Source organism: Hirundo rustica, chromosome 16 (genome assembly GCF_015227805.2).
Source record: "Hirundo rustica isolate bHirRus1 chromosome 16, bHirRus1.pri.v3, whole genome shotgun sequence".
Classification (NCBI taxonomy): domain Eukaryota; kingdom Metazoa; phylum Chordata; class Aves; order Passeriformes; family Hirundinidae; genus Hirundo; species Hirundo rustica.
The window spans coordinates 6,768,869-6,786,645 of NC_053465.1; the positions used below are offsets into that span (position 1 = coordinate 6,768,869).

Genomic DNA, 17,777 nt, shown 5'->3' on the forward strand with positions numbered 1-17,777 from the left:
AAACGCTTGCTGTGGTTTTGGCTGAGGTTTGTGACATGGTGCCAGCAGGGGAAAGTGGCTCCTTCCTGCTTTCTGCAGTCGATTCTGCTGTTTATGTGCTTTGTGGGATGGAGCCATCTGCCCTCCCCTCACTTCAGCCTGGGTGCTCCCAGCAGCGTCTCTCCTCCAGGATCAGGTCTCATACCAACCCCTTTGTCCTTAGCCTCACTTGGAGAGATGCAGTTTTACCTAATGAAGTGATGTTGGAAAAATACTCCCAGCCTTCAAAATAAACACCCAAACCCCACAAAACCAAAACCAAACCCTCATCACCAGGCAGATGCCTCAAGCCTAGCTGGGAATCTTTCCTCTGAGAACACCACACTGAGGATCTCTGCTGGCCTCTCCACAACCTATTTGCCTGCTCTGCACTGCCCTTTTAAACTTGGAGACAGCAGCTCCCAGCTCGAGCCAGCCATCCACAATTCCCCTCGTGCCAGGCTGTTCGACTGCCAGAGCTTCCATGGAAGCAACTGATTCCCTGGGGTATCACGCTGTCAAAGCCACGCCAGCACCACAGCTGCAGCTTTTCCACGTTAGAAATTTCTCCAGCCTCAGCTCGCACTGCCAAGGTTACTGCTTGGACTGCAGTCCCACGCTCCCAGCTCAGGAAAAGGGCGTGAGGAAGTTTGGAATTCACCTGCAGCACCAGCGATGGAGTTTGCAGCTCCCCAGCCCACAGCACAGGCACAGGCCAGGAAACAGCTTGGGAACTGTGTCCAGTATCTTGGAAAGGAAACATCAAATTGTAAATATTATTTAGTACATTCCTTCATGAGAGAGCATCCACAGAGCCAGCAGACAAGCCAGAGGGATGGGAGGGAATATTTCACTTGTTTCTCGCCTCAAGCTCATGCAGGTGGTTGGTATTTACCTGGAGAGTTCATAACATGCACTCAAGAGAGGATTCCAGCGCTGTTAGAAGAAGACAAAGACATTCACCCCATTTTCTCCCAAAGGAATTCTTTATTGACAAGTTTCCTCAGTCTTTATCTTAAAGAGAAACAGTTCCACACCCAAGCCCCTGCAGTCCCCATTTCACTGGCACTGCTCCTCACAGGGAGGCCAGTTCCAGTCAAATGAGGAGTGCACATGAACGACACTCTACACTCCACCTATGGCCTAGTACATCTGCCCACTAACATCTCATCCCACATCCCCAGGTCTGCACAGAGAGGGGAGCAGGGGTGGGGGAAATGGAGATTAATCAAATCAGTGCCAAAACTTGCTTCTCTAAAGGGTCAGAGACAGTTCAGTCCCTCCGGGGTGATAAACCACTAAAACTACCCAGATATGTACATAAGTTTAAAGACCTGAGTAAGTCCCACTTCGCCTCTAAGGCACAGAATTGCTCACTCTAGGTATTTCTATGTGGAGGCACCTTGCCTAGAATAAGATCAGGCCTCTAGGAGAAAACTTGGAATTTGTCAGCTCCTGAGCAATGAAGCTGGACATCAAAAGAGCAAAACATCCAGCCTCTGGAGGGACTGGGCGAGCTCCATGACTCTCTGCCAGTTTTGTAAACCAAAATTGGAGCTGGGGCTTTCAACTGAGAAACCCATCCAGTCACAGTCAGGTGTACCAGCTGGAGGAGCCCTCGGAGAACAGAGCAGAGTCCCTCCAATGGTATCCATATTCCAGCCTTCAGAAATTCCTCCTCCGAGAACGAAGGGATAAGCTGAGAAGGGAGAAGCAAGTTTCATACACTCGGGAAACAGAGTGCACCACTGAATTTAACACAAGAACTGGCTTTATAAACATGCTGCTATGACTGCATGATGCAAAACTCCAGTGCTCAACAACCAGCTTTAGAACCCTTGCAGTCTCCTCTACAGAAAATAAATCATAAACAAGTAAAGCGTAAGTGATGTAAGGCTTGCAATTCAGCTTCAGAGTCCAAGGGAGCATCGCCCTAATATGCCAAAGCTTTTTTTTGTTTGTTTGTTTTTAAGCTTTATTTCTTTAAAGTTCATTGCATTTAAAAATAAAGATTCTTAGTTTTGTTAAAGCTAGAGCATTAGTGTAACAACGAGGCAGCAGCTAAGTGAAGTTTACCTTTTAGGAGCCCAGAAAAAAACCTCAACTGTTTACCCATTTACCCAACGGCTCCAATGAGAGCCAGAGAAAACAGTAACAGGAGAAGCCTGGGAGCTCCCAGAGTAGCCCACACAGAGAAAAGAGCCAGAAGCTGAAGCTAAGGTGCCCATGCATTTGGCTTCTCCAGTTACTGCCCTCCTCATGCTGCTCAGGGCCATGCATCTGCTCCAAGCTACGTTAGACAAGGGAAAAAAAACCTGTTTTCATCCACAGTAGTGGCATTTCTGAGCTACTTTAAGGAAACTCCAGCTTACACGCTCTCCCAAAAGGACAGCAGTGATACATTTCATCTACAAACTTTAGTGTAAAATATTATTTGTGTACAAAACTTTGCATTCTCTTTATTTGACTTGGATCCAGCAGCAGTGTCTATGAATGAAGGATGGATCTCTCCAGATCGGCTCTCAGCCCCTTCTTGGATTCGCGTGTTGTTGCTGTGGTGAAGGTTTGGGAGGGAGGGGGCTCTTCCAGTTGTGCACAGCTGTGCAAAGCCACATCCAGGTCTAGAAGGGAGCGTTGTCTTGTGGAGACTTGTCCCCAGCTCCAGAGGGGGAATGGAGGCCGTCAGTGCTGTTTTCCCTGCTGCCCACCACTCGAGACTGGAAGGAGAGAAGAGAGTGAGGACAACAAGAAAGCAGCACTGGGAATACCAAGTCAATTCCCCCTTGTCGAGGTCACCTACTGTAGCCAAGACTTCACATATCTGAGAGGCCATTTGCCCGAATACTAGTCTACAAGAAAAACATTGCAGAAATTAAAGTTTCTGCACAAGGCTTCACACTCTGTGTTTACAAGACAAAGCAGACTGTTACCTTTATGGTCCCAACTCTATCTTCAAACGACTTGAAGGTTGCAGAATTCCTTGAAGAAAGAAGAGGGGAGAAAAAAACAACAAATCAAGACAAGTAAGTTCTTAACTGTGGCACAGTGTGACTGGGCTCTGTGGCCACTCCCCTGCAATGACACCATCATCCAGAACACTTCCAGCTCCTCAGAGCCTTTGGCACAAATCTCTCAGACACACCAGGCAAGAACACCACATCCAAACTCTGAAGGAAAACATTTATACCACGTGCAGTCCACTCAATTGCTTAAGCTAAAATGTTGAGGGAAATTAAGTCCTCGTTCACTGGGGAATCAAGGCACAGTTAAGTAGAGAAGAAAACAGCTCTTAGCTTTAAAAAACGTCCAACTAAAAATATTTTGTTTTAAATAGTGGAAAGGGAAAGCTGAGAAAGGTTTAAAACAAAGGCTTCAGTTTCCTGTATCACATCCCATGGGGAGGAAGGGGAAGGGCCATGTACCTGCTCCTATCAGCAGTTTTATTTCTACAGGGGTGATCATCTGCATCAGGAAATGCTCACAAAAATCACAGTGTAATAAATTAATCAGAGCATTTCATATTTCTAGCAAAGAAAACCAGGTCAGCTGTTTGACAGCCCAACAAGCTGCTTCGCTGGCGAAGGTTTTCAGGGAGTGCTCTGTACTGAGCTTCCAGACCAGGCAATTACTCATAGAGCTGCTCCCCCGGGCCAGGCTGCGGGAGCGCTGGGAGATGACTTGCCTCATCTCAGTTATTTTTGTTCCGAGGAATTGCTTTAGATTTGCAGCAATAAAACAACCTCTGTTGATCTGGAAAGAGGATGAACAGAGAGAGTTCTGTGGGCTTTGCCCAGCCCTGGCAGTCTTTTCTCCTGCAAGGAGGTCACCACCTAAGGGATGGTGAGGGAAGGCCGAGGAGAGGGTTCCCGTTAGGATTCACCTCGGTATCAGCAATGGCTGCGCCGCACATTGTGACAGAACTGCAATCCCACCCCTTTCAGGGACCTATGAAAGCTCCAAGCTTCAACCAAACTTTGGTACAGGTGCAACACTGCACTTAGTCCAAGAAAACACAGGTGCTAATGACCTTAAGAGATATTAAAAAAACCCTTTAACTAATCAAGCTGCAGGCCGTGATTAATCCATGCTCGGAGAGGGGCCTGCTCGAGGAAGGAGCCGGTTGTCCAAGTCAGAACAAACCCCCCAGCAGTGCTGGAGGCAGCTGTCCTCCCCCCAGCCCCACTCAGGAGACACGGGCACGTGCTACGTTACCTCATGGCTGGCATACTTATCGAGTGGCGGATGGAGTAGCCGCTGCTCGGAAGCATTCGGGACAAGGAGGAAAAAGTTAATGACAATTTGACACCGTGCAAAAGCAGCCTAACCCCAGGTCTGAAGTGCTCACTGTCCACACACAGGCTGCTGTGGACAACCCAAGTGGTAGGAGCTAGCCCTCTCCCCCCTTATTTAATAGCTGCATCCCCAAATTTAGTTTTCCAGACACAGGATAGCCAGTATTTAACTGCAACTGTGTTACAAAAGTCAATCCCAGGGCATTGGTTTGTGGTAGATTTCTCAATCTGTGTCAAAAGTTTAGGCAAGGCTTAAATAACCAGCTTCCCCTTTAAGGACTGCAAGGGCCTGGCACAACAGAAACAAATGCTCTTTTAGAGCCTTGAAGAGTATCTTACCTAAGGGAATGTGAGATGGAGTGAGCCCTGGGAGAGGCCACGGGCAGCAGAGAGAAAAGGGAAGGAATGGTCAGAAACTTGCACAGAGCTAAAAACCAAACAGTCACAGAACCATGGGACAGGAAAGTCAACTACCCAGGAGGAAGCCTCTCAAAATAAATCACAGGAGCAAACAAAAAAATTGCTTTTCAGTAACTCCAGACAAGCTGTTTCTCAAAGAGCAGTAACAGCACCAAATCAACTTAAAACCCAGCTGGGGAGGGGAAGGAGTAGATGTGCAACAGTAAACCAAAACATTTTACCTACCCTTATCCATTGCTTTCATATGGATTTTTAAGCATTTTTTTCTAAACTGAAGGTTTTACCAAGCACCAGCTATATTGGTAGAGATACCTCCTTCCCCCATTTCCCCCTGTGGTCTCTCATACAAAGACAGCATTGCTCAGACTTCTGGTGAGAACTTGAGTAAGGGCAATCTGCAATGGATACCTGCATGTCACCTTGCCAGGCCTGCAAATCTCAGAGTTACAATTCAGAGAACAAATGCACTGCAGGTTAATAAAGATAAGATAAAAGGTATCACGTTTACCCTCTAACTTGGTTGCCCATTTTTAGGATGGGGTTTTGCAATGCAGTAGCATCTCAGCAGTCTGAAACAACGGACTGAGGTTTCCTCCTTCTATTAGGAATATTACCAGGATGCTCTAAAGGAACTTTTCCTGCCAGAGCAGTGTTTTATTCCACTTAAATATAATTTTTGTCTCTGCAGTAGGAAGCAGTCATGGCAAGCTGGATGTGAAGTACTTGGCAATGAGTACAAGGGCTTTTCCTGACAGCCAGAGCAAAGATGTTGGACTCTGTGGTTTCACTTCCCCGTATATCCAAGTCAGCTCTTTGGCAGAGCAGATGCCTTGAAATGCTGTCTTTGCATGTGAAACAAATTAACTTTCTACTTACTCTTGCTTAAAGGAGAACAACACAGATAACACATCCATGCACCATGCTGCTCCATACGGAATACCACAAGCACGGGTCCCTTGTTCAGTATCTTGGCCTGGACCTAGCAGTAACACTTTTCCTCCTTTCATAAGGATTGAAAGTTTACATAAATTCCAGAATCTGCAGGCACTTTGGGTTCAGGCTAACATTTCATAATGAATTTGCTTGTAGCATTATGTACAGCAGCAAACTTCTTCAGACACCATGAAGTGCACAGGTGGACACAAACCCACAAAGCAACAAAAAAGAAAACACTTCCAATTTTGCAGTTTACTGGAATCAGTAAAATGCAGGAACAGAATGTCTAAAAGCCAATTTACTTTTTAACTGTAGGTGGAGATAACAGAGACATCTGAACAGGCCAAGATTTGAAAAAATTCCACCCACTGAGGTACATTTCCTCCCCTCAGCGCAATCCAGTAGAGCATTAATGCAGTGAGCACAGTTAACAGCATTAACCTCCCAAGGTTACAATCCACACAGCAAAATTATTTTGACCAGAATATGGCAAGTCTAAAGATTTAACATGTTACTTGTATTTAAAAAAACATTTTGGTCCAAGCATTTTTAATGGAATTAGGCCCACGCCCTTGGTGCATCGGAGGCTCTGTCCCATTCAGCAGGCTTTCCTTGCATTTATCAACCTGTGAAGGCTGACTAAACAAGGAAATCCCCTCTGTTATCTCAACACTTCCAGTGCTGGAAAATAAACTCGCTTTACAAGTGAATTTGTAGTGTAAGAAGGAAAAAAAAACAACCGGAGTACAGTACTGGAGGTCAGTGTAGGCTACAAGGCCTGTAAGAGAGATTCTCTGGGAACAGAGATCATCCCACTCACTCAGAGCAGTGATCACAGCAATACAACAGACTTCACTCCTCGTCAGCTCTGATCACATATCAGAACACCAGAGTTCACCTGGCAAAGGTGAAAAGCGGGACAATTCCTGCAAAACCTTATGCTCAGAGTTAAACCTTCTTCAGTGTCAGAAACAGGAAGACTTGGATGCAGCACAGGAGATAGAAGTCTGTTTATATATGCAGAGAAAAGCTGAAAGTCTTTAGAAAAAATCATTACTGTGTTCCCCTGCAGGGCCACATATACAAATCCTGCTGAAATAACTTTGGCAGGGATTCCCAAGTGATAAGGCAGAAGCTGCCTCCATTTCATAACACCTCAGCCAAGTTATTAGCTATAAAAAGGAATGCAGATGTTGAAGCTGAGAAAAACCATTGTTGCAAAGGCCTGGCTCATGCCTGGGCCAGCTGATTACATGGCCAGTTGTGAGTGACTGTCCCTGGCCAGCTCTGCCACCAGGAGAGCACCCCAGTGTCCCCTCCCTCCATCACCTGCTCCCAGAATGGCACAAACATTTCAGCAGCTGCGTGACCTGCATTCTCCCAACTCAAAAACAACAGGCAGGACCAAGCCTGTAAAAACAGCTTCTGCCTGTGGCAACCCTGGTTCAGGAGTTCCCCGCGTGATCCCAAAAAAGGCACAGTTCCCATTCCTTTGCTGCAACAGTCTGGCCAGACTGCAGAAACCAGGCCCCAAATTCACTTATCAGTTTGGCAAAATGTGCTCCCACCGCATCTTGTGCCAGTATCGGTAATCTGCTGTGATTACATCAGTCTCTGTTTCCAGCAGACTAGGGAGTTTCCAGGAAAGAAGTTACAACTTGAATGCTGGAAAGGGTAGGAAGCCAGCTAGTCCTCTGCCAAATTCAGAGATGTGAGCTACTGAAAACACCGAAAAACACCCCCCAGGAACACAGTAACTAACTCACTGAGGACAAACCCAGAATAAATCAGTACTATGTGATCAGAGGCCAACAAGTTCTTACCACTCAGATACTCCCAGCCACAGTGGAATAGGAAAATCCCTACAAAGAATGACAGCTACCCATTCAATCCAAGGTTTGAGACAGCATGTTAAATACAAGCTCTAAAAATCCTTCCTTAGTAACCTAGACAAGCTGTACATCCAGAATTAGCTCTCAAATCCTAAGAAAAACACGGTCAAGGGATTCTGCATGAAAAATGCGCGTGTTACCATTAGTGGGGAAGAAATCTTTAGCTTAAGGTTCTGAGGAGCAGGTAAATCACCAATCCTAACCTTGAGCTTTGCACAGCTGAGAAACTCACAGAGCAAGAACCTCAGCCAGGAGAACCTGCCCCTCTTGCCAGTTTGGAGAGGTTTAAATTTGCAATTATTTCAGTGGTCATCTGGTTAAGGAATGGAGATAAACCCCAACCACAGAAAAAAAAAATTAATGTTGTTATAATCTTCTGAATCAATTGATAGTTTCTAACCAACAAGACATAACTGTGCCTGGAAGACATGCTGCCCTTCTCCATGGAATGTCAACACCCGGGGCTTGAAACCACATGGAATGCAGCAAACAGAATTTTCCCTTTCTGTTTTTAATCATAACAGAGCACAGGAGGGATGACCCCTCTCTAATCCAAAGCAGTTACACTGAGAAAACACACCTCCATGATCCAGTAAGAAATGGAAAAGGGAAATTTTAATTCTAATTTCTTACATATGATATAAAAGCTGTAGTGAATCCACAGGATGGTAAAAGGGGGAAGGCTGCTAAAAATGTTTGTTCAATTCTCTTAAAGCAAACCAAACTTCAATGCCTTAGAACAGGTTTATCCCTTCAGTACATCTTCAATAAGAGTTCAATCTGTCCTAAACTACAATGCCCAGGGCCACACAGAAGGTGGCAGTCCATCAACAGCAACATGCTGCCAACTAAGCAGAAAAATGGAAGAAAGCCTAGTTATTGTCTAAAGTCCCATTCCTGTTTGAAACCAAGATCAAAGCCTGGAGTGCAAAGCAGAAATCTTACCTCATGTCACCAAGCTTCCTGCTGATAACAGAACCTACATTGGAAAGGGCTGCTGAAGTCTTCTGTCCAGCCTGGGAAAGAGTTTCCTGGGTCTTCTTATAACTACATGGAAAAAAAATCATAGATTGGACTAACAGACTGGATCCAAAAGAGTCCCCCCCCCCCAATTTTGAAAAAGGACCCCATATTAAAGGAAAGAAGCTGGGTTAGTGAGCTGCACTGACTTCACTGAAAGAGCCACTTCCAGATTTGCATATATTCAAATACTTGAAGTTTTACAAAAGCAGCAGGTGTAGGATTAACCTTTCTGTATGCTCACCTTATACTTTTGACCATATGTTCTTAAATCTAACAAATATTTACTAAAAACCAAAGAAAAATCGATTTTCCACATGGAAGCTCTAACACCACAGCACTGCAGCCTAATTGCTCTGCAACCATCTTTTTGTGTCCTGAAGAAAATAAATCTAGGAACTTATCCCATACTATCTTTTCAGCCTTGAGGAAGCCATAGCACTTCTTGTGGTGTTATATTTTGGAGGAAAGAGGCAAGAAGCAAGACCACCATCACCATACAGAAAAGAAATGCAGGAATCAGCATTAGCTCTACAGCAGCAGTTTAGAAATAAATTGGTAAAGAAGTTTCCTATCAGTTACCATTAACCACAATAGGTAAGAAGTCTGACAGCTTTTATTTGTCAGGTGATTATTTGAGTTTATACCTGAGCTGGAGACACACGAGAACCTTTGTTTCCTTCAGATGAGACTAATCTCAGCAACAAAGATTCTTTGTGTCACTTTCATTAATTCATTCTCTCTAAACTATTCTACAGCTGATGATTAACATCTAGATTTATGCCATTCTTCAGATTATAAAGAAAAGACTCAGGCTGGAAAACAAGTTCAACATTTTAAGATTTTCTTATTCTCAATATTTCAGCTTGAGATTATTATTTTTTTGCCTGGTGAGGACATTTAGGAGAAGGACATTATAAACAGCCTAGTGTTCTCTCATGCCTGAGCTCCCCTGGCTACAAACACCACGGTGACAGATGACTTACTCACATCTCCTTCTCTCTATGCAGAAGTGCATGGACAGCACCACAGCACCAGAACTGGATTTGAGCAATTCCAATTACAACAAGTTGGTTTGTTGGGTTTTTTTGTTTTTTTTTAATATCACAGCCAAGTATTTCTGAATCACAAATATACACGAGATTTAGGCAGAAGAGGACAAAACTGCATCAGCTTTTCCTTCCTTCTTCCTGCTTCTCAGAGAGAATTCCTATAACCTACACACTTTTGAGACCAATTCTTGAAGTCAACAGCTCCAGAAGGACCTGAGCATGCCCCAACAGCAAGGCCCCAATATTACCTCTGCACAGCACAATTTTCTGCACCTCAGCACAGTTCAGGAGTGAACTGATCAACACCAAGGCTGCTTGGTCTCATACAGTGATTGCCTTCCTATTGCAGCCACTGTGTTTGAGGAGGATCTCAATCCCTGCCCTCAGCAGCCAGGCTCCTCCCTGGCTGAGCCCTGTCATGGGATTTGATTTACAGCTGCCTAACAAATATCGAAGACCTCGTGCTCACCAAAGTATGCAGTGCTGACTCTAGGTCTGCTTGGCACCCAGAGCTCAGCACTGAGGAATGGTTTACAGCACACCATCGTGCCATTCACACTGTAAAATTCCAGTATTGTGCCCAGCTTCAGCAGATAAAGGCCAGAGGTTTTCCAATCGTGCTTTCCACATCTGACAACAGAATTTTTAATATAATTGAAGAATGCGGACTTGGGTGCTGCTGCTTCTGCCTGAGTGTGCTCCTTCCACCAGCACAACTGCCAGTGCTGGCACAGCAATCTAGATCAAGGCTACAATCTGGATTAAATATAAACTTGGAAGCACAAAAAGCAGCAGCTGGATCAGATGGCCAGCCTAGTCCTGCATCCACAGCTCCCACACACACGTGCACACCTCACTGCTGCCAGGCAGGGAAGCACAGGGAGATGAGCATCTCTGTAACCCAGAACTGCCACCAGACACACATGTGGAGCTGCAGCTGTGACAGCCAGGGATCAGCTTATACAAGGCTTTAATGCAACTTAACTACACCCAGCCCTGACCTAGAAGTTGCAGCTTTCTCCTGCAAGTGCCACAGCCTGGTTTTCCACGGGTGTAAATTCACAAGCACTCACTTTCTTCCCTTAGCCCCAGCACAAAGCACAATGGAATAATCCAAACCTGGGAGTAATAAATATAAGCTCTGGCTAATACCCTGCTTTACTCACAGGCAACTGGCTGCAGCAGAAGCCACAGAGATGATCTCTGCCCTGTGCTATTCATCCTGTGGTATTGCAATATCTCACTGCACCCCTCTCCAATAAACCCTGACAGGAAGGAGGGAAATCTGCACCCTTAAATCCTCCTTTATCCACTAACACCAGCTTCCTCTCACTTGCTTTTATCCAGCAATCACCATTTGAGCTGTCTGGCTAAAGACACAAACTGTGTAAGTCACCTCACATTCTGGTTACAGCGAAACTGGATCTAGGAACAGACTGGGGAGGTTTTGCCCTGTTTATGTACTGCTTGCAGGGGGAAAGTCTGTGGCCAGGAATGGCAAACACCAGGAAATTCCACAGCACACAAAAGCGCCCTAAGTTCAGGAGTCAGGTCCATTCCAGTTCGCTCAAGAGCCTTGTTAGTTACAGAGCAGAGCAGCACTGAAACAGGAAAGACAATCCATTTGCATAAAAATCCCCAAAACATATGAATAAAACCTCACCCTAGGACTTCCTGAACTTGCCTTTTGGCACTCTCTTCTATTAGAGAAATAGAAATTGTGATTGATTTCTGAAATGTTGCTGGAATCTTTCAACCCCCTCATGTCTCCGTTTCAGTCTCTGCCTCGCCAGCACCAATTGCCGCTCTGTCCAGTGCCAAAGCAAGCAGGAAAGCTAAGGTGCCACAGCTCTTCAGCCCCTAAGTGCTCCACAAAAGCACATTTCCGCCACATTTGTGGTGCTTATGAAGTACAAGGAAACAGATATAACCAGAAGTTTTCTATTCTAGCAGACACACCCAGGGAGGGACTCAACACCGCTGGAGTCAGTCACTGACAGCAAGCACAAAACCCAAGGTCATTCTGCTTGGCAAGTGAAATGGTGACAGTTTACAGCTTCTTAATCTTGAAAACACAGTTGAAAGTAGACCTGCATACTTTGAAGTTTTTTCTGCTACTCCTACATTTTATCTCTGCTCCTCTTTCACCCGCGTTAGGAAGAAAACTGTGCATTCACACATGCTGCTGATAACCAGCCAGCTCCAAGGACTGCATTCTATACCCACTCCAGAGAACAGGAAAAGCTGGCTCACATCTAAGACCTACCTCCCCAGTTTAAATCAGCTCAGAAAATAATGACAAAACCTACCTGGTCCCACTGCAGCACCGTAAGGGATTGCCCTACATACGGTGGGAAAGGCACAAAATGAGAAGGACAAAGGCCAACTTCCATAATATCCTTCCACAATTTACTCCAGATGAGAATTTAAATTCAGGCATTTAGTAAAAGCACGTCTAAAAGAGATTTGTATTCAACAGCTGTGAGGTTTAAGCTGTTTGAGTCTATTTGTGGCCCCAACATGACAGGAAACTGCCCTGGACACTACAGCTCTATTCTCATCAGGTACCACAGCAGAAAGCAAAGCTCCTGCTCCCTGCAGAGCATGTTGGGGTAACAAGAAAGTCAGTCAGCTTCCCAGCTGTAGGTGTAACATGTGTCTCAGCTACCCAGGGGTTTCAGCCAGTTCCTGAGACCAGGCAGGCATTTATATCACTTGGATACTGACTTGAGGAAAAGCTCCCTCTCCCAGCAGAGGCATTTATTGGGTTAAAAAAGTAAAAGCTAGGAAAGATTAACGTCCAGGTAGATCTAGTGAAAGCAGAGGACTGGGAGCAGGGGCACAGCACAGTTAGTGGCAGCAGACTGGCAGAGGAAAGCATTTGTTAAGGCTGAAGGTTAAGACACTCACGCTTCTGATTGAGTTAATTTTTCATTCCAGTCCTCCAGTGTGCTGCTGGCTGAAAGATATCTACAAACACAACTGAGGTTAGAGACAGCTCCAAGATTCACTACAGATGCTTCTTCTCACACTTTCCACATTATTATGAGTCATTACACTTATAGTATCAGAGGTTTCATTTCTCTGACAACAGTTTCAGCTCCTCTGGTACAGCCAGAAGAAAAAGAACTGTTTGAGAGGCAGGGAGACACCTAAACCCCAGTTTCTTTTGTTTAAGCGTGTTCAAACACTGAGCACAAAGAAACAAAGCCTGAAGTTTAAAAGGTGTCAGGAAATGAAAATCTTTGCATCTTGTGCTCCCTTCCTACATGTTCTGTTGCTGCTCTGTATTAAAAGCACAGAACAGTGAACTCTGAAGGCCAAAAAAAAACCAAACTGCCACACCCAAAGATGCACTTTACCAATACAGCAGGAACCAGACAAACAATTAAGCTTTTGTTTTTCTGATCTTTAGAAATCATGTTTCTCTATACAAAACAGTACCTTAAGGGTTGTGACAACTAACACTGGAAGTACAGAGCACACACACTACAGAAGATGGCTGCTCCCACCTCAGACAGAACACAGAGGTGCTCAGAGGAGGGGACTTATCACCCAGAATTCACTTGCCCCAATTAGATCAGTGCTACCTTGCCTAATGATGTGATGCTCCCAATCCACGTTTTCCTCTTGGCTAAATAATCTCCTTCAGCACAAGACAAAAGGAGAGAAACTTCAGCACCCAAGGGCTCCTTAGGTTCAGCAATGCAGCAGGAATCAATGATTCGTGTCTAATATCAATGGAGTTCTAATATAATTAAAGAATATATTCCAGAAGCAAAAGTAGCCAGATGCTCTTTGTCTGCATTTGTCACCTGCTTGGATACACAGTAAAGATTAAAATGTATGCATTTCTAGTGCTGACACTGGGAAAAGGGTCACACACCAATGCAGCAGACTCAGAAGCTCGTTAACACACTGGAAATTGCACAGCCCCTAATTCCAGCTCTGGGGAAGCACCTCCAGCCACTTCCCTTCCCAGGTGGCCATACAGAAAGGCAACAGCCAAACTGATTCCTACCACATTCATGATGAGAAGAGAAACAGTTTCACAGTAAAAGTAGAGGTTCACTAATAAGACACCTGAAACAACAGACTAATCTACCAATTAGCAGCTGAAGGGAAATTGTGGTTAAAGTTTTGAATTTTTGTTCTTTTTTTTTTTTTTTTTTTTTTTTTTTTTTTTTTTTTTTGTGTGTGTGTGTGTGTGTTACAAAATGTGGTCTGGTAACTGATTGGAATTTTTCTTCTGCAATAGCAAGACCATGACAGAGATGATGGCAGAAACATTTACTCATCTCCTCTGAAACTGAGGGATGTTTCTAGCTGGAAGCCAGGCATGCTGGAAGTAACAATTCTGCTTCACCCTGCCTCCAGCTCCCAAGCAAGCCCTGATGCCTGGGAGAGCAAGGAGCAGCACAGATCAGGGAAGGCAGCGAGGAACAGGGAGGTGATGCTGAGGAGCCCGAGGCACTCACAAGTCAGACTGTGTCACTTTGTCATTCCACTCTCCAAGTTTCTCAGATGTTTTCACATAACTAGAAACAGAAAGTGTTAATGAATATAACTTCAATATTCATTTTTTTAGAAGACAGTGACACAGATTCCAGTGACAAAGGAATAACAGAAATGGGGCAGGGACAGAGGAGGGAAGATGAGGAAAAGAATAAACAGCAAGATGAACGGCTCAACAATCTGCTCTGCAGTATCACTGTCAAAAAGTCCAACCCCAGTTAAGTTACAGGAGACTTTTTAACCTGCGTGATGCCTCCATGGGCACCCAGAGTCCCTGACACCCAGAGCGGGGACAAACTTACCTTATGGACCCTCCTTTTGGCACTGCCAAGCACAGCAGTGACCATACCCTTAATGCCTGTTCAGAACAGTCTCACTTCACATATTTAGGACAAGTTGACTCTAGTGAAGCACAGTAATATAACAAATTTTGTCCCTAGGAAGTTCAGGCTTTTAATTCAGGCTATACAACCCAAGGAATGCTTCTGAACTGGCACAAGCCGTGAAACTGCTTGCACTTGTCTTTGAGCCTGAGTTCAGAACAAGGTAGCAGCTGCCTGTGCCTCAAAGAATGGGCAGAAATAGGAAAACTGAAGCAGTAAGTGTGATATAGATCTCTAAAACCATGGGAAAGAGCAGCTAGCAACAATTTATCCTGATCACAGATATGAAAGTCCAGTTTACGCAGACACAAAAAGGATTTTTTTAGATGCTTTTTACTCCATAAACCCATCAGAGAAGAAACATCCAGCCACTCAAAAGAGCTCTGGAATACCCTGCTGGGAAGTGCCACACAGAGCCCCAGTTAAACACAGCTGTGTCTCAAGCAACACTTACGCGTTGGAGACTTGGACATCGTGCCAGCTTTTGGACAGGTTTTGCTTTAGCCCATCCAGGGGAGTCAGGCCCAGCTTCCTCTTCAGCTCTCCACAGTGCCTCTCTTTGGCAGCCAGAACTTGTCTGAGAGTACCAATTTCTTCTTCCACCTTGGAGAAAGGCAGAGATTTGTCTCAAATCACAGTTTTGTTAAAAACTGTAAATTAAAACAAATTTTTACCTCCCTCAAAACTAGCAATGTTTCATGAATTTTAAAAATTGGTAAGAAGACCAAATTAATTATTCAACTCATACATAACTGAATTCATAAACACAATTATTCAACTCAATAACCCATGTGTTGGAATGGAGGCCACTCAGACTTCACCTCCATACAAGTCACCGGACTGGTGACTTAGTGACACTGAGATGGACAGAACCCATTCCCTGTATTGTAATTTCAACAGTAGACACAATTCACTCGCCAAACCTTATTAACTAAGATTTTATCTTATGTTTCTTTTCCTCTGATCTCTTTACAGCAAAGAGTTTTTCCTCAGAGATCTTTCTTGCGACACTTTCAAAGTACTCTGGAGCTGCTTCCAGGCAGAGTGGGTTCATTTCTACCTGAGCTGCAGCTCAGCGAGCCCTGCATGACCACCCAGAGCAGCAAAGTCCTCCCCTGCCACAACCTGCAAGTCAAAGAGCCACCACAAGATTCTCACAGGAAGGAAAGGACAGCGCAGAGACAGCTGCAATTATCTTCAGCCACGTTTCAGACAGAAATTATAACCTGATCTTTAAACCCCAAAAGGTGCTCAAACTTTAGGACGTCACATTACAAACCCTCAGCTCTTCCAAAGCATATAGGCACCAGAAAGAGCTGCCTGGAAAGAGGAGTAAGTATTTAAGAGGAAAAGGTAGGAAGAAAAGCCCATTAAAGTGCTCCAATGTTTCAGTTTCCTAAGGAAAAATGGCTTTCTTTTGCTTAGTATTTGCCTGACTACTCTCACTTCACATGAAACTAAAATCCTACACTGAGCTCATGGCATCAAAAGCTACTTATTTCCTTAAAGCCCTAAATTAGGCTGTTCTGGGAAAGAGCAAACAACACACCGCAGCGTTTGAAGTATCTGCCAGCTTTGTGCATTTCAACAATTCGCTGAGACCCAAAGGTAACGCTGCAAAATCAAAAAACAAGGAAAAAAAAAAAAAACAAAAACCAACAACAAAACACCCAGTCCTGCCCCTGTGGCTCCTGTTTGTTCCTTCCCAGCAGAACACAGCCGGGGCACACGCTGCCAAACCGAGCTCCCCTTACCTTGGCGAGCTCGGCTCTCAGCTCCTCCTCCTCGGCCAGAGTCAATCCCACGGGCGCAGCGCCCCGGGCCGCGTTATCCACGGGAACATCTGTCATGGCATCCGCCAGCAGACCTTTGTTGGGAGAGTTAAGGTTGATATCTGTCGCAGACAAGGAGCAGAGGGCACGGAATAAGCAAGCGGCAGGCGAGGCGCGTTATGCAAAGCAGGGCGGGGGGGTGGCAGAGCTGCGGCAAGGGGCTGCGCCGGGGAGGGGGAAGAGAAACCTCCGCCGGGGATTCCTCCACGAGCATCGATCGGAACCGGCAGCAGCACCGGGCATTCCGCGCACTTACGGCTCCTGTGCCCGGTGCCGTGGGTGGGAACGGGGCCCGGCGAGGGAAGCGGCGTCAAGAGCGACCCCCGGGGCCGCTCCCCATCCCCGGGGCCGCGTCCCCCATCACGGCAGCGGCAGCTCCCGCACCGCCGTCCCCGTGCCAGCCTCCCCCAGGCGCCCCATGCCCGGAGCGCAGCCCCCGGCCCGTACCCTGGTTCGCGCTCTCCATGGCGGCGCCCCGGGCCCGTCCAGCCGCCGCCGCCGCCGCCCCCGGTGACGCGTTCAGCGAGCGCCGCCCGCCCGTTCCGGGGAGGGTCGCGGGCGCAGCGCGTCACCGCCGCGTCGCCACGGTGACGGTGACACGCGTGTGGCACTCCCGGCAGCGCCGGACACGGGGGTGACGTCATGCAGCGGTCAGCGCGGCCGGGCGGGGCCGGGCGGTGCCGTGAGCGCGGCCGGAGGGCAGGGGGCAGCACCGGCACGGGGCAGCGGGACAGCGGGCACGGCCCGGGACACCGGGCACCGGGACACCGGGCACGGCCCGGGACACCCGGCACCGGGACAGCGGGACAGCGGGCACGGCCCGGGACACCCGGCAGCACCGGGACACCCGGCAGCACCGGGACACCGGGCACCGGGACAGCGGGACAGCGGGCACGGCCCGGGACACCCGGCAGCGCCGGGACACCGGGCACCGGGACAGCGGGCACGGCCCGGGACACCCGGCAGCGCCGGGACACCGGGCACCGGGACAGCGGGCACGGCCCGGGACACCCGGCAGCACCGGGACACCGGGCACCGGGACAGCGGGCACGGCCCGGGACACCCGGCAGCGCCGGGACACCGGGCACCGGGACAGCGGGCACGGCCCGGGACACCCGGCAGCGCCGGGACACCGGGAACCGGGACAGCGGGCACGGCCCGGGACACCCGGCAGCACCGGGACACTGGGACAGCGGGCACGGCCCGGGACACCCGGCAGCACCGGCACGGGGCAGCGGGACAGCGGGCACGGCCCGGGACACCCGGCAGCGCCGGGACACCGGGCACCGGGACAGCGGGCACGGCCCGGGACACCCGGCAGCGCCGGGACACCGGGAACCGGGACAGCGGGCACGGTCCGACACACCGGGCAGCACCGGGCCAGGGCACTGGGGTCTTCCCTGCCAGCCATGGCCCG

General features: G+C 47.4%; 1 protein-coding gene across 13 annotated transcripts; it reads right to left on the bottom strand.

Moving 5' to 3' along the window:
- Nucleotides 1-985: 985 nt before the first annotated feature.
- Nucleotides 986-16,893, bottom strand: TPD52L2 (TPD52 like 2). 13 transcript variants are annotated; one of them, XM_040079741.2, is made up of 11 exons: nt 16,808-16,826; nt 16,283-16,422; nt 14,983-15,131; nt 14,109-14,168; nt 12,541-12,600; nt 8,504-8,605; nt 4,650-4,676; nt 4,231-4,272; nt 2,949-2,997; nt 2,819-2,867; nt 2,595-2,735 (listed from the first exon to the last, which is right to left on the bottom strand). In XM_040079741.2, exons 1-10 carry the CDS (start codon nt 16,824-16,826, stop codon nt 2,832-2,834), a joined length of 684 nt encoding a protein of 227 aa, XP_039935675.1. In that variant the 3' UTR covers nt 2,595-2,735; nt 2,819-2,831. The 13 variants fall into 13 exon arrangements, with proteins under 13 accessions (XP_039935673.1, XP_039935672.1, XP_039935678.1 ...); XM_040079739.2 differs by lacking the exon at nt 2,819-2,867 and having other exon boundaries at nt 986-2,735; nt 16,283-16,395; nt 16,808-16,893; XM_040079738.1 differs by lacking the exon at nt 2,819-2,867 and having other exon boundaries at nt 986-2,735; nt 16,808-16,883.
- Nucleotides 16,894-17,777: the final 884 nt, after the last annotated feature.